Source organism: Camelus dromedarius, chromosome X (genome assembly GCF_036321535.1).
Source record: "Camelus dromedarius isolate mCamDro1 chromosome X, mCamDro1.pat, whole genome shotgun sequence".
Lineage (NCBI taxonomy): Eukaryota > Metazoa > Chordata > Mammalia > Artiodactyla > Camelidae > Camelus > Camelus dromedarius.
The window spans coordinates 86,737,549-86,753,183 of record NC_087472.1 but is presented as its reverse complement, the minus strand read 5'-3'; the positions used below and the strand labels follow the sequence as shown (position 1 = coordinate 86,753,183).

The following is a 15,635-nucleotide window of genomic DNA, read 5'->3' as shown; positions in this document are numbered from 1 at the left end:
TTTTACTCATGCTTATTTCAACATTTTTTCATGAAGTAATAATTGTAGTTCTTATGAATGAAAAATACTGTTTTTTATTCTATTTTCTTTAGTTGAACAGAGTTATAAGGGTGTTTGGCAACATTTATCTTTCATTTTATGTACCATCTAAGTGTGCCCCTGATTTCATTTATTATATAGTAGTTTGTTAAACAGTATTCAGTACATGTTTGGGAGATTGTATTGGCCTTTTAAAATGCTGTCTATTCTTAAAGCTAATGCAGTATTGAGGTCTTAAATTTGTATATATTGGTTGTTTCAAATATGTCTAATTTTAAACTTTATTAAACCAGAAAACACTCATTATTTACAAGGAACTTTATATTTTTTCCAGAAGTTCCAACTCAGCTGTATAATGTTTAACATTAAATATTTATCATCAGTGTTTTAAGATTGAAATACCCACAGACAATAGAAATAGTATCATCTGACATTTTAATGTTATATCTAGACTGTTTGATTTTGGGAATGTGACTATCAGCAATATGTAGAAGTCATGATTAGTGTGAAGCTTAGCACTAAATTCCGAGAAATGCCAAGCAGTCAAACAAATGTGAGAACAGAAAGTTTAACCGTTTCCAATGGATTAGCGATTGTTTCAGTAAATCAGAGTGAACCAAAGTAATAATTATGTGTCCAGGAAAATGGAGGGTGTAAAAATTGCCCAACAGCTAGACCACATTCTTTCTCTCCCTTTCATATTCATACCTACTCAGTGTCATTGCCTTTCAAGCTATAGAGACCACTGGGACCACATCTGTAGTTGAACAAATTCCCTTTAATGCTCATTGCAATGTAGGAGACCACATGTTACGGAAAATCATGGGGTGTCTCACAGTAAAGGCTATTATGAAAGACTTTATAAGATTTGTGCATTGGCTAGGTAAACTGGGAAAGGTTCAAGGTGCAGGGGAGCAGAATTTGCCACCCCAAAATGTGTCTCTTTGGAATATTATTTTAAGCTGGTTATTTTCTAAGAAACAGCAGATCTGAGAAAAACTCTGGAAACCACGTATGTGTTATCCTTTTGTAAGAAACATTTACAACTATAAGGGAAATCTTCATTTGTAAGGTTATCTCCTTTTCTGTACCAGGAGAAGGGTGACCAAATGTCTAGAAATTTACCTATGAAAAAGACTTAAATCTGCATAACAACCATACCCTTGTTTACTGTGCTTTCCTTGGACACCTTCCATAACTGACCCTCCCCACCCTCAGCAACCTGTCTTGTCTTTAGCTGAGGATGCTATTTAAGATGAGGGCTTCAGCCATTTTGGTGCATTGCTCAGTTTTTCCGAGTCTCTCCCATGTATGCATGTCATTTAACTTTTGTTTGATTTTCCTGTTAGTCTGTGTCATGTCAATTAAATTCTTAGACCAGCCTGAGATGTGGGTAAAGACACAGTGTTCACTCACTTTAGCCAGGAGAGGGGAATATTTGGTGTTTTGTGGATTACACAATGAGCTTGTTTTTGTTCTATGCTTAGAAAAGTTTATGAAATGCTCTTGTTTTGTCTCACTTCATCACAGTGGTAGAGTGACCTTGTATCACACGGTCTGTAAGCTTTGTAAGACTATTTCTGTCAAATAGAGACTAACAGGGCCTGGCTGTGAGTATCAGCTCAGCTCGTACCAACACCAAAGCTCAGCTGATACTGGGCAAGCACTCACGTGTCAGGGGCCATTTTTCTCTTTTTTCACCAAAATCACCAGGTAGAATTTATTAAGAATTATGCTTGAAACATGACTTCATCTGAAATGAACCTTTAGGGCCTGTAAGAAATGATAATTTATTGCATTAATTGCTACTATAATTTTGTGATATTCTGAATTATAATAAGAACTGTACATTTGGTCTTTCTCTGGGTTTCTAGCACAGAGCTTCTAAAACTCATGGAATTTCTTAGGTGGAGAGACAGATAATGAGGTCTTTTGTTTTGTTTATGAGATGACTTTTGGAATGCTCCCTAGATCACCTAAGGATGGTGGTGGAAACAACCTTATAATTAGAGGGTTGGAACTTTCAGTCCCACTGTCTGTCCTCTGGGGAGGTGAGAGGGCCTGGAGGTTGAATTGATCACCAGTGGCTAAGGATTTAATTAGTCATGCTTACATAATGAAGCCTACATAAAAACTCAGAACAGCAGGGTTCGGAGAGCTTCTGGGTTGGTGAACACATTGAGATGTGGGGTAAGTAGTGGACTTGGAGAGAGCACAGAAACTGCCCCACTTCCCACATACCTTGCCCTGTGCGTGTCTTCCATCTGGATGTTCAGTTGTATTCTTTATCATATCATTTTATAATAAACTGATAAACATGAGTAAATGTGATTGATTCATTCTAGCTAGAAAACTGAATCTGAAGGGAAAGGAAGTCATAGTAACCTCTGATTTATAGCCAGTTGATCAGAAGTATAGGTAACAACCTGAACATGTGACTGGCATTTGAAGTGCAAGGAGGGTCCTTGGAACCTCCAGTCTGTTGGCCAGAAGAACAGGTGATAACCTGGGCTTGGGGTTGGCCTCTGAAGTGGAGGACAGTCTTGTGGGTCTGAGCATTTACCTATGGAATCTGTCTGATTCTATCTCCAGGTAGATAGTGTCAGAATTGAGTTGAGTTTTAGGACACCCAGCTGGTGTCCTGAGTATTGTTTGGTGGCATGGAAACCCTCTCTCTCTCCCTCCCCAACCACCCCCCCCACATGCACATTAAACTTGGAATTGTTCTCAGAATCATTTTACATTTGTAAATAGATGAGAGCATATATTTATAAGAGCAAGGGTTAATAATCTTTATCCCCTTACATTTACTTAGTTTAAATAATTAATATTAAAATAGTATCTGCTAATAGTTGACAGCTTAACTCTTTCTCCATTGTGGCTGTGGAGACTGTAATCCTGTAACCGAGTATTGACTTGTCTGATTCAGTGTTGAGTCAGTATTGACTGACCCAGTATTGACCAAAGTCTTAAAGGTTAGGAACCATGAAATCAACATCAAGTTTCTTAAAAATGTAAAAGGGTTGATGAAATGAAGCACAGAGATATAACTTTTTTTTTTCATTTTGGAGAGAGAGTTGTTGATCTTGAATTTGTTGACTTTGGTGAATGTTTTTGAATTTATTCTGTACATTCTATAATTTTTTATTCCTTAACTGAATGGTAGACATTTGTGTTGTTTCCGTTTTGTGGCTCTTATGAATAAAGCCTCTATGAACATTTACATACAAGTCTTTTAGAGAGATATGTTTCCATTTCTATGAGGTAAATACCTTGGAGTGGAATTGCTGAATCGTATGGTAAGTGTATTTTTAATAGTTTATTGAGATATAACTCCAATACCATAAAATATTCATCCATTTACAGTGTATGATTTAATTGTTTTCAAAATGTTGATAGAATTGTGCAACCATCATCACAGTCTAATTTTAGAACATTTTCATCATCCCCCAACAGATACAGGATATAGCTATTAGCAGTCACTTTTACTCCCCTAGCACCAAGAAAGCACTAATCTAGCTTGTGTCTCTTTGGATTTATTTATTCTGGATATGTCATAAAATGGAATTATATAATAATTATCTTTGAGACTGTGTTTTTTCACTTGTTCAAGGTTCATACATTTATATATAATATTCTGTTGTATACCTGTACCACATTTTGTTTTTCCATTTGTCATTTGCTAGATAGTTGGGGTGTTTCTACTTTTTGGCTGTTATAAATAATGCTGCCATGAACATTCATGTAAAAATTTTTGTATAGCTGTGTTTTCATTTTACTTGAGTGAGTCATAGGAGTGGAATCTCTGGGTCATATGATAGCTGAATGTTTAACATTTTGAGAAATTTCTAAACAGTTTACTAAAGTGCCTGTACCATTTTCCTTTCTCACCATCAGTGTATGAAGGTTCCAGTTTGTACACATCCTCACCAACACTTGTGACTGACTACAGTCATTAGATGTGTGTGAAGTGGTATTTTATTTGGTGTGAATTGCATTCCTAAGTGACTGATGGTGTTGTACATTCAGTATTTTCAGTCTGCAGTGTTTTTTCTTTAACTTTGTCTTTTTATTATACTTTAAAATGTAATAACATAAGAGCCTCTCAACCCTGTCCACCACCATGTTTTTCTAAAATTAGATGGTTTATTCACTTGCCAGGCTTCCACAGTTGGCATTGTAATAATAAAATTTAAAAAGAATAATACAGAGAAAAAGTTGAAGAAAATGTATTACAAAAATAAATATTCAATAATTAATATTAAAATATTTTTATATAATAGGAATATTTATCATTGCATTCAACATAACTGGGGACTCAGAACAATGAAAGCATATAATAGAATTTAGTATGAATGTGACATTTCAAAATCCATAATAAATATATTAGTTCATTTGGTAAATAGTGCTCTGTCAGTTGGCTAATACTTTGTAATTAAGGCAAAGTTAACTCTGTACTGTATACTAAAAATGAATTATAACTCTATGGAAAAGTAAGTGTAAAGACAAAGAATGTAAAGTAACTTGAAGAAAAAGTAAGTTAATCTGAGTTTGGGATGATAATTCATTTTTTAAAATTCTGGCAAGAACAGAAGCTACTAAAAATATTATTTGTTTAACAAATATTTATTAGGAACCAATATATATGCCCAGCCCTGTTCTGGGGATTAGAGATAGAGCACAGAACAAAAGAGCCCAAATCCCTTCTGTCATGTAAATATATTCTAGTAGAAAGAAGTCAGCTGCCCGGGCCTTGGAATTAAATCTAGCCTCTGAGGTGGCAGGTGAGAATTTTTTGTCACTCACAACACTTTCACAACTTGATTCATTAAAACCCTATTATCTTTGTGATTGGAGCCCTTAGTTGTTCACTGAACTGAAAAAATAGTTTAAGAAAGAGTCATAAACAATATATATACACAAATATATGCATTTTTATAATGAATACTATGAATTATCTAGATAGATATGTATCTACATATTTTAATATGGTAAGTTAAATTAATTTTTAAATGTAAACTAAACTTGCAATCCTGGAACAAATTCAATTTTGCCATGATAGCTAATATTTTTTTTTAATACTTTGCTAGAATTAGTTTACTAATACTTTAATTTTTGCTTCAATTTACATGAGTTACAATTTGTAAAATTTTCTATACATTTTAGTCTTTTGTTACAATTTTATGCAAACCTCAGTGATTACTTGGAGAAGAGTCCCTCTTTCGTAAGAGTTTCTATAATAGTGAAATTGCTTATTTCTTAAGTTTTGTAGAATTTATTGATAAAACCATCTGGACCTATTATTTCTAACAGAGATGGTTTTAACTAACTAAGTCAATTCTTCAATTGTAATAAGATTATTCTTATTTTCTTTTTTCCACTGAGTAAGATTTTGTAACTTATTAAATTATTGAAAATCATCTAAATTTTAAAAATATATTAGCATACTCTTATTAATCATATGCAACTGCTGTAATTATTTTCTTTCTTACATTTGATATTGTATTCTTATACCTTCTTGTGCTTTTAATTACTCTTTCTCCATAATAATTATCACCTTGTACAGAAGAGTCTTTACTTTCTTTCTAGTTCAATGATGCACTTATATGGAAATTCTACTAAGTATTATATACATTACCTCAATCTCATGTGGCTGATCTTATCATTATTATATGCAGCTGATTTTATAATTATTTACAGTTCACATATCCTCATAGTTTAGCTACCTTTAGAAGCAAGATGATTTCTGCATTAAAGCATGGATTACATTGCATTTCCAAAGTGTTTTAAAAAACAACTTAAAATATACTATGTTATCTGTTATAAATATAGGCACACAAATCCTCAAAACTACTAGCAAACAGAATCCAGCATCATTTAAAAAGAATTCATTAAAATTACCAGATGAGATTTATCCCAGGAATAAAATATTGGTTTAGCATACAAATACCAGTCAATGTGATACACCACATTAATGGCATAAAAAGGGAAAAAAAAAACATTTCAGAGGACAGAGCAATAGAAAAATCACATATCTAGCAGGAGACTTCACCAAGAATATACAAAAAACACTTAAAACTCAACAATAAGAAAACAGGGGGGAAGGTATAGCACAAGTGTTAGAGTGCATGCTTAGTATGCACAAGATCCTGGGTTTAATCCCCAGTACCTCCTCCAAATAGAAATAAATAAATAAAACTAAAAAAAAAGAAAAAAAACAAATAACCCAATTAAAAAATAGGCAAAGGATTTGAATAGACATTTCTACAAATTAGAAGATAAATGGCCAATGAGCACATGAAAAGATGCTGTATGTAACTAGTCATTAGAGAAATGCAAAGCAAAAACCACAGTGATGTAGCACTTGACACCAACTAGTAAGACTAAAATTACACACACAAAAAGGAAATACATACTATAACAAGTGTTGGTAAAGATTTATGAATATTAGAACCTCATACATTGCTAGATAGATTGTAAACTGGTGTGCAACCACTTTGGAAAACAGCAGTTTCTTTAAAATATTGAAAGTAGATTAACAATATATTCTAGAAATTTCACTCATTGGGTTATACTCAAGATAATTGAAGACATGTTCATACAAAAACTCTTATATAAATGTTTATAGCAGTATTATTTATAATAGTCAAAAAGTGGAAATAATCCAAATACCCATAAACTGATGAATGGATAAACAAAATATGGTATATTGATAGAGTGGAATATTACTTAGCCATATAAAGGAATGAAGCACTGATTCATGCCACAGCCTTTAACCTTGAAAACATTATGCTGAATGAAAGAAGCCAGAACAGAAAAGGATACATATTTTATGATTCCATGTCTGTGACATGTCCAGAATAGACAAATTATAGCGTCAGAAGTGGGTTAGTTTTTTCCAGGGGATGAGGGCAGAAGGAAATAGGAAGTAACTGACAGCTAATAGGTTTGGGTTTCTTTATATGTTGACAGAAATATTCTAAAATTATATAGTGGTAATGATCTCACAACTCTGAAAACAATAAACAACAATGGACTGGACAGTTGAACTAGGTGAAATTTATTATATGTGAATTATATATTAATAAAGCTGTTATAAAAATATACTGTTATAATCACCAAAATATTTATATAATTATATTGGTAGAAATAAGTGAGTGCACTTAGTCCTTCAGTGTGTAAAATGATTCAATTTTATGTTTAATAGCCATATCTCTAATTCACAATACTGTTAAGACCAGCATTTTTATCAATGTAATATTTCTGAATATTTGACATGATATAATCTAAAAACATAAAAATATGACTTTCAAATTAAAATTTTTAAAAATCTGCAGACCATCGCTTAAATTTTCTGATTCCTGATAAACGGGGACCAGATTAGACTGCTGGTTCTCTCTCCAAATAACATCCCTAGACCAACATTTCCCTGACAGTAATGTGAGTGTAAATCACTTGGAGATCGTGTTAAACTGTTTTTATGTTTTAGTAGGTATTGGGTGGGGCCTGAAATTCTCCATTTCCAACAAGCTTTCATTTGATGAAAGTGCTGCTGATTCACATAGCACACATTGGGGAGCAAAATCTTGGAGTAGAGAAGAGAGTGGCCTAGATCAAAGGAACTAACATAAAAACATACTATAGTTCTAGAAGCTTCTCTGTAGATTTTTTGGGATTTTCTACTTGACTGTCATGTCAAATTCCAGCCTCATTCGCAGGGGTAGAGATGGGTTTTTTGTTGTTGTTGTTGTTATTTTAAGTTTTTTGGTAGCTGCAGTGAGTTTTCACCAGGGCCCTAAGGATAAACTGGTATAAGTTTATCAAGGTTGTAGAATGGATATATGATCAGTATACAAAAATAAATCCTATTTCTATATAATGGCAGTAAACAATTGGAATTTGAAATTATATACATATAATTTACCATAGAATAAAGTGGCTTAAGTATAAACCTAAGGAAATATCTGTATGATATATGTGCTGAACATTACAAAACATTGATGAAAGAAATCAGAGATAACTAAATAGAGAAATATACCATGCACATGACATTGGAAGACTAAATACTGTTATGATGTCAAACTGATCTAAAGTTTCAATGTAACCTCCATGAAAATCCTATGACACATTTTGACTCTAAAATTTTGAGGGTGACCAGACTTTTCTATGTGGAAATGTGGTGGTAAATACATGACAGTATCTCTCTCAAAATCCACAAAGGGTGAATGTTAGTGTGTCTATTTTTTTTTAATCAACCAATACATAGAAGTAGTAATCCAAGATGGAATGCAGACTGTGACAGATGAATCTAACTGCATTACAAGTGTTTGACAACCTCACTGAACGTGATGGAAAAGAAAGGCACTGACTTAATTATCTCTTGAATACAATACCATGACTGCATAGTGTAGAACTAAAGACAAAAAGAACTATACGTATGTATGTTTCTCTGGTTTCTTACAAGGGGATGGCTTTGCAATTTTAAAAATGCTATGTACGTCTGCTGTGGCTGAACAATTAACAAAGTAAATCTGTTTTAGATAGTGAGAGCCAGGTTTTTCACTGTTGAAAAAAAGAACTTAGAAATGAGGAAAGGGGAAAGGAAGGTCATAATGAATCCTGTGGTGCTGGATTGTAGTTGGTGGAGCCGGAAGTAACAGTATAACACTTAGGTTTTGCTATATTGTTGTCTACTCATTAGCTTCTAGTTAGAAAATGCTTCTTTAGTTAGGAAATTTTTCATTAGTTATTTTCATCTTGTGGGTGTAATCTTCCCTCAAGAAGATGTTAAACCCTTTCAGGGGAATTTCTATCCCTTCTCTGATGTCGGTACAAAATGATGGGATATTTAGGGGACACAGTCTATATCCACTGCTAACTGACTGACTCACTACAAATTTAAAGGGCTAGTAAATTGCCTTTTTCAGACTAAAGTTAGAATTGTTTCTAGTTCATAGAAAAATGAGTATTAGCTACAGAGTTGAGACCCTTTGCTTTCATTAAAAGTCATGGGTGGCAAATACACATCAAGAAGTACATTTAGGTTATAATTATTCAGCAAACTGGAAGTGTCCATTTTACAGTAATTACTTTGATTGTATCACATCTTCTATCAGACATACAATTATTTATAGGTTTCTGTCAGGAATAAAGTACTTGGAAAAATATGTTGTTAGCTATATGTTAGTTGAAAATTCTTAGTGATTTTTGTTTGCTAGGCTGATTTGGCAATAATATGCTATAGAAATTGTGTAGAAACTTCCAAGTTTGCAGCATCTTAGTTGAAAATGTACCAGGCACTGTTTCTGTGAAGTATCAGGGACATCTATGGTTCTGGAAAAAAATTAAGTCTTCCAGATCCAGATGTAAAACAGCCATACTTTGTGAAGTTACATACATGTCATGAACATATCCCATCATGATTTCTTCACAGAAAATGGGAATCAAGGGATTTGCGGGGATTTATGAAGATTACGTTTTTCCCCTTGTCTTCAAACAAGAAGTCATCTCAAACCCTAGGTCCCTTTGGAAACATTTTAAAAAAGGAAATGTCACATTCAACATAGCAGTAATTTCTGATGTCTAAATCACCCTCCCACCCTCCCTAGTATAGGACAGTCTCTTTATCTAAATATCCAGATACTTTCACTTTTTTTTCTAATCTCAACATAGTAGTCATTTCTGTAACTGAAAATCCCTTTTATTAGTCTTCCATCTTGTGTTGTCTTTTATAGGTCAGCTCTTGTTCCTTTAAGCTGTAAATCTCTAACCCCTTCCCCATACTTACCCTACATGTGGAGAAATTAATGCAACATAGCGAAACTGGCCCTGAAACTTTAGAGTTACAGGAAGCCCCATGCCTTCTGAACCTCCTTACCCATGTTGATGATCATTGATCAAACATTTGAACTTCAAAGTACTCAACAGAATGGTTAATTTTGAAATACTGGATTTTTCTTCCATTACTGTATGGTAGTTATTCTTTAAAGTGGCTGCAGTAGAAATAAAGGAGACAGCTTGCAGTTGCCCATAATATGTTACAGATGCATGCTTGTTATTAAGCTTCTGAGGTTTAAGCTTTGTTTTTATTTCCAAAATAACATGCTTTTTCTCTTCTAAGCAAAGGCACTGTTTTCATTGACTGTTGGTCAAATGTCCATAAGAAGATATTTTTAGGAAAGCAAAACTCTTGTTATATTTATTCTCTCTGTTTTTTGGAACAGGTGTTATTCCGTCTGAAAGATGGATAGTAAATTTTGATAGAGACCTTGTAGATGGCCTTGTTTTTGCAACGCTGTTGGGAGCCTATTGCCCATTTTTGGTAAGAGTCATTTTTATGTGGAGTAGCCTTCTCTTATTTGAAAGAACTTAGTAATTATAATTCAAAATATTTTCTGCAAAGTAATTCTTTTAAGTATTTTAATTTTTAGTCACGCCTGCATCTGAATGGCTAGCATTCCCTTTTTGTTTATTCTTATATTTTGATTGCAATAGTCTGCTTGTGACAAATGTTAGTATTTAAATTATTCTTTGCTGAACTACAGAGAACAGTTAAAAAGCAGTAATTTTTATTCCATTTCTAAAAGGTTTGATTGTTGTCTTTTCCAGATTGAGTCTCATTTTGTAAATATGTACACACAACCAAAAAGTTCTGAACAGTATCTGCACAATTGCTTGATTATTGTGAATGTTCTCCGTGAGATTGGCTTTGACATGGACATACAGGTAGGTGCCTTAAAAGCACACATCTATAAATATTTTATGAAGTTCTTCTCTTATTTTTTCCAGCTTTATTAGGTATGATTGGCAAATAAAACTTACATGTATTTAGTTTGTACAATGTGATTTTTAAGGTGTATAATGTGATTATTTAATATACATATATAATATGAAATGATTATCATGATCAAGTTAATTAACATATCAACATCCAGCACATCACATAGTTACATTTTTTTGTTTTGGTGAGAAAACTTAAGACCTACTCTCTTAATCAATTTCAAGTGTACAGTCCAGCATATTATTAAGTATAAGGACCATATTTTACATTACATCCTGCAGACTTAGTCATCTCATAACTGAAGGTTTGTGCCTGTTGGCCAACATCTCCTCATTTCTCCCATCTCCATCCTCTGGTGACCACCATTTAACTCTCTGGTTTTTTGAATTTGGCTTTTTTAGGTCCTGCATATAACTGAAATCATACAATACTTGTCTTTCTGTGTCTGGCTTATTTCACTTAGCTTACTGTCCTCCAGGTTTATCCATATTGTCACAAATGGCAGGATTTCCGTCTTTTTATGACTAAATAATATTCCACTGTAAGTATATACCACATTTTCTTTATCTATTCATCCACTGATAGACATTTAGATTGTTTATATATCTTGGCTTTTGTGAATAATGCTGCAGATGAACATGGAAGTGCAGATATCTGTGATGTAACTGATTTTATTTTGTTTGGCTATATAGCCAGGAATCGGATTGCTAGACCATATAGTGTTTCTATTTTTAGTTTTTTGAAGAATCTCCTTACTGTTTTCCATAATGCCTGTACCAATTCGCATTCCCACCAGCAGTATACAAGGGTTCCCTTTTCTCCACTTCCCCACTAACACTTGTTATCTCTTGTATTTTCAGTAATAGCCATTCTAACAGGTGTGAGGTGGTATCTCCTAGTGGTTTTGATTTACATTTCCATCATGATTAGTGATGTTAAGCATCTTTTTAATGTACCTGTTGACCATTTGTTATATCATCTTTATAAAAATGTTAATCGACTCCTTTATAATATTCCTTTGTTTATTTTAAAGCTAAATTGAAATAGTCTTTTCATAGGATATTGCTAAAATGGGGAGATTGAACTATGACCTCATTGAAATCTACTGGATATTTTTCAATGTATGTAATTATGTACATCGAAGTGTGCGTAATAAGCAAGTAGTTCTAGTGATAGGTCCAGTCTTGAACCATAGCAATAAAGTTTAAGTGCTTTATTAGTATTACCTGAGCCCTAAGAATGAATTTAAAAAGCATAGTTGTTTGAATAGAGATGTTATATTATCATCTTATTTAGTAAGAAAAAAGAAAATGTTTGACTTTGGTTTTAAAATAAATATTTATCTAGAGGTCACAATGTCAATGTAGATTTTTCTTATGTTTGGACCTCCAACTTCTAATTCCATCAGGCCTTTCACATCATGTCCTCGATAGCAACAATAGAAACCGTATCATATGCTTACCATTTTTGAGCCCTTTGTTACTTTAGAGTAATGAAGTAGCATAATAAATTGATTCCTGACTTTGAAGAATATACAAGCTCATTGAATTATCAACATATATGCAAGTTAAATGATAAATAATATTCTACTAATTTAATTGTCAGTGTAGGAAAAAAATAAAATGTTTAACTCAGATAAAGGAAGAGATCAGTATGATCTAGATTGATCCACTAAAGGCTTCCTGGAGAAGGCAGGACTTATTTGGGGTCTTGAATGACAGGTTGGATTTGGGTTGGTAGTGGTAAGAGAGAAGGGCCGTGTGTACCTAGAGGCATAAGCAGAATGTAGAATGTGGACAAACAACATACATGAAGAAAATTGTGTGAATAGGTTGTCTTAGCTGAAGTTTGGGAATGGAAAAATAGACATCGACATGTGTTGGGATCTTGGATATCAGGGTAAAAAGTCAGGAGTTTACCATGTGGGTCTTATGAGGATAAAGGTGTCTGCTCCTATAACAGTGGTGAGGATGAACTGAGAGGAAAGGGAAAGGAGACAAGGAATACAGAACAATAAAAATGCAGTTTCAGTTGACTAAGGAAAAAATATTTTCTCTACTCATCTCATTTTAAGGGGGACTTAAAATAAACTGATATAGGAGACATTGTGAGGTTTGCAAGACTTGGTGACCAGCCACAAAAGGACACAGAAGGACCACACAAGTAACTTGAGTTTTCCATTCTGTGATGCAGAGAGATTGATGATGCCAGTGCCCACCTGTGGCTCAGTATAAGGTGCTTCCTTACACCTGCTGGAGAAATGATGTTTCATAATAGCTTGCTTTTTCCTCGTATTAAAGTCACTTACATGTAAAGTCAGCTTGTACCAGGTCTGACATTTATCTTTTATATTGGTAGAGTTGTAAAGTGATACTGTAATCAAGGATTTTGGTCAGAGAGTTCTTTTATAAGAGTTTCAAAGATAAAATCCAATTAAATACTTTAGTTTGGAGGACGAAAAGTATTATAGTTCCTGTCAGTTTGACAAATTGAATCTCCTCCATGAAATATACTGGATAGACCCTGCAAGGGATACAGATATGGTTTAACCACACTCATGTCTTCAGAAATGCTACTGACTAATAGCGACAAGTATGTGAAAAAAAGCTGGTACAAAGCAGATAGCTTATGCCACAGAGACATAGAAACTGTGCTATGGGAATCAAAGGGAAAGAGAAACCATTCTGATAAGTGAACCAAGAAGAGTTGCGTGGGACACTGGGTATTTAAGGTGACCTTTGAGAATTTGGTAGGGGTTCACAAGAAACTTAAAATATCTTTGTTGAGAAAATATAATTCATCATACATTGTGATTCTCTCCTTTGCTTTTTGATTTCCTCAGATATATTGACTGAAAAATCTTTATTTTATTGTGTATACAAAAAAGATTTTAATATTTGCGTATGTACTACATAAAAATGTAGAGAAGATATCCTAGATTTGATGAATGGAGAAACTGACAATTAACTTAGTTAATAGTTACAAAGCTTTTTAACCAGCCAATTGTATTTGTCTAATTTTTTATCAGACTGAATTTACTAACTACATTAAATGGCAAGGTTTAAAAAAAAAAATCACCCTTAAATTAACTTAACCATAGTGAATTAATGCTAATGCTGATGCTTAGCCCTGGTCCATATTTGAATCTTGTGAAATTCACCATTGGACTTATTTATTAATGTTTAAGTTTCTTATTTATTATATCCTTCTTTACACCTATTGAATAAGTTGGATAAGTTTCTATGCCACTGTTATGTCCTGTTGAGGAATCCTGCCAGCTGGAAATATAATAGTCACTACCTATCCTCCCTTACATGACATCCTTTATATTTAAAGGAAAAATATTGTGCAAATTATTTGGATTCAGCATAGAATTTTTTTTATTCCCTCATGTAGAGAGATGGATATATATTTAACACTTCTGGAGATTTTACTACACATAATTCACTGAGTAGTAATGGAAGCTAAGGGTGAACAGATAGTCTAACCTTTCTCTTAAAAATTTTGTTCATTTATATCAACTTGGATGCTTTCAGCCTTCATGAGTAAAAGTGTTTAAAAAATAAAAAAATTCAGTATTTAAATAAGATGAATTCAGGCAGTAGAAGATAATAGGAATATTTATTCAGTTCCTCAACAAAGGTATCAGAGATTCATTTTTCCTCAGCTCAGCCTTCTCAGCCTAATGGCTTTATTTTAAGCATGTGTGCTAATAACCACAAAGTTCCTACTGAAATTCTTATGTAACACCATCATACAGCTATTCTTGGGGCTAGTTGAATAGCACCTCTTCTTGTGCGTCTGATTTTCCATAAGGCAGACTTTCCCAGTGGTCTTACAGTTTACTTTCAATCGTGTATCATTGACCATGATTGCATCCCATGCTCCTAGTTAAACCAATATTTGATGAAGGTAATGAAACAGCCACAAAAATTGGGATTCTTAGTAGAGAAGAAAGAAGAAAATTGTTATTGGGAAGACAATCAATGGTATTCTCGGTAGGATCACACCATGTCAGTGGGTACTGCTAGTTATGGTTGGTGTCTAGTTTTAAAGCTAGTGATGTCTTGAAATCATAGCAAATTAAACCCAACATGAAGCTCCAGACCATCTCATCTCTTCTAGTTACTGATGAGGACACCGAGGCCTAGGGAAACCAGTTGATTTAGTCTAGATTATGGCAGTGTGTTGTAGCAGGACTTAAATTTAGTTTACTAGATTTCTATTCCACCATTTTTCTCTATTATGGCTTTTTTTTTTCTTTAAATTCCCTGTCTTCTGTTAGTCCAGTAGGAAAATGTCATCGGGGAAAAATGGATCAATACAAGTGAAGTTCTTCTAGGTTAGAACTGTATAGAGAAAGTAATGATTATACCTTTTAAAGGTATCTCACATGAAAATCTTGTTTAAACACACCTAACTTATTTTGATGTTTGGCTTTTTAAGCTTAGGGTTGACTAAAATACAATTTCTTTAGATTATTTTCATTGAAATTTATCATAAAGAAAGGTAAGAATGCTCTTTTCTGTGGTTTTTCAGTCTAATACCCTAATTAACAAATATATTTTTCCATTAAGATAAACATTTTTTTCATTTCCAAAATACTACATCTTCATCCTATTACACATTTTTCTTTTTTTCTCCTTTTTCAGTTTTATTAGGTAGAATTATTACAGTTCGACTGCACATACACATTATATTGCATGTAAATACATATATACAGTAGACTGCACATCTTTTTAGTTTACATATCTATACTAATTATTGTTTCTAAGGACAGGTTAGATCTTTAGCTTTTCAAACTTACATAGTTATC

The 15,635-nt window shown here is 33.3% G+C and overlaps 1 protein-coding gene across 1 annotated transcript in view; it reads left to right on the top strand.

The window, feature by feature from the left end:
• Nucleotides 1-15,635, top strand: part of CFAP47 (cilia and flagella associated protein 47) — a 419,927-nt gene that overhangs the window by 175,218 nt on the left and 229,074 nt on the right. The window contains exons 34-35 of the mRNA XM_064483196.1: nucleotides 10,263-10,360; nucleotides 10,648-10,764. Of these exons, the coding sequence (XP_064339266.1) occupies nucleotides 10,263-10,360; nucleotides 10,648-10,764 (215 nt within the window). The remainder of the gene's footprint in view (nucleotides 1-10,262; nucleotides 10,361-10,647; nucleotides 10,765-15,635) is intronic.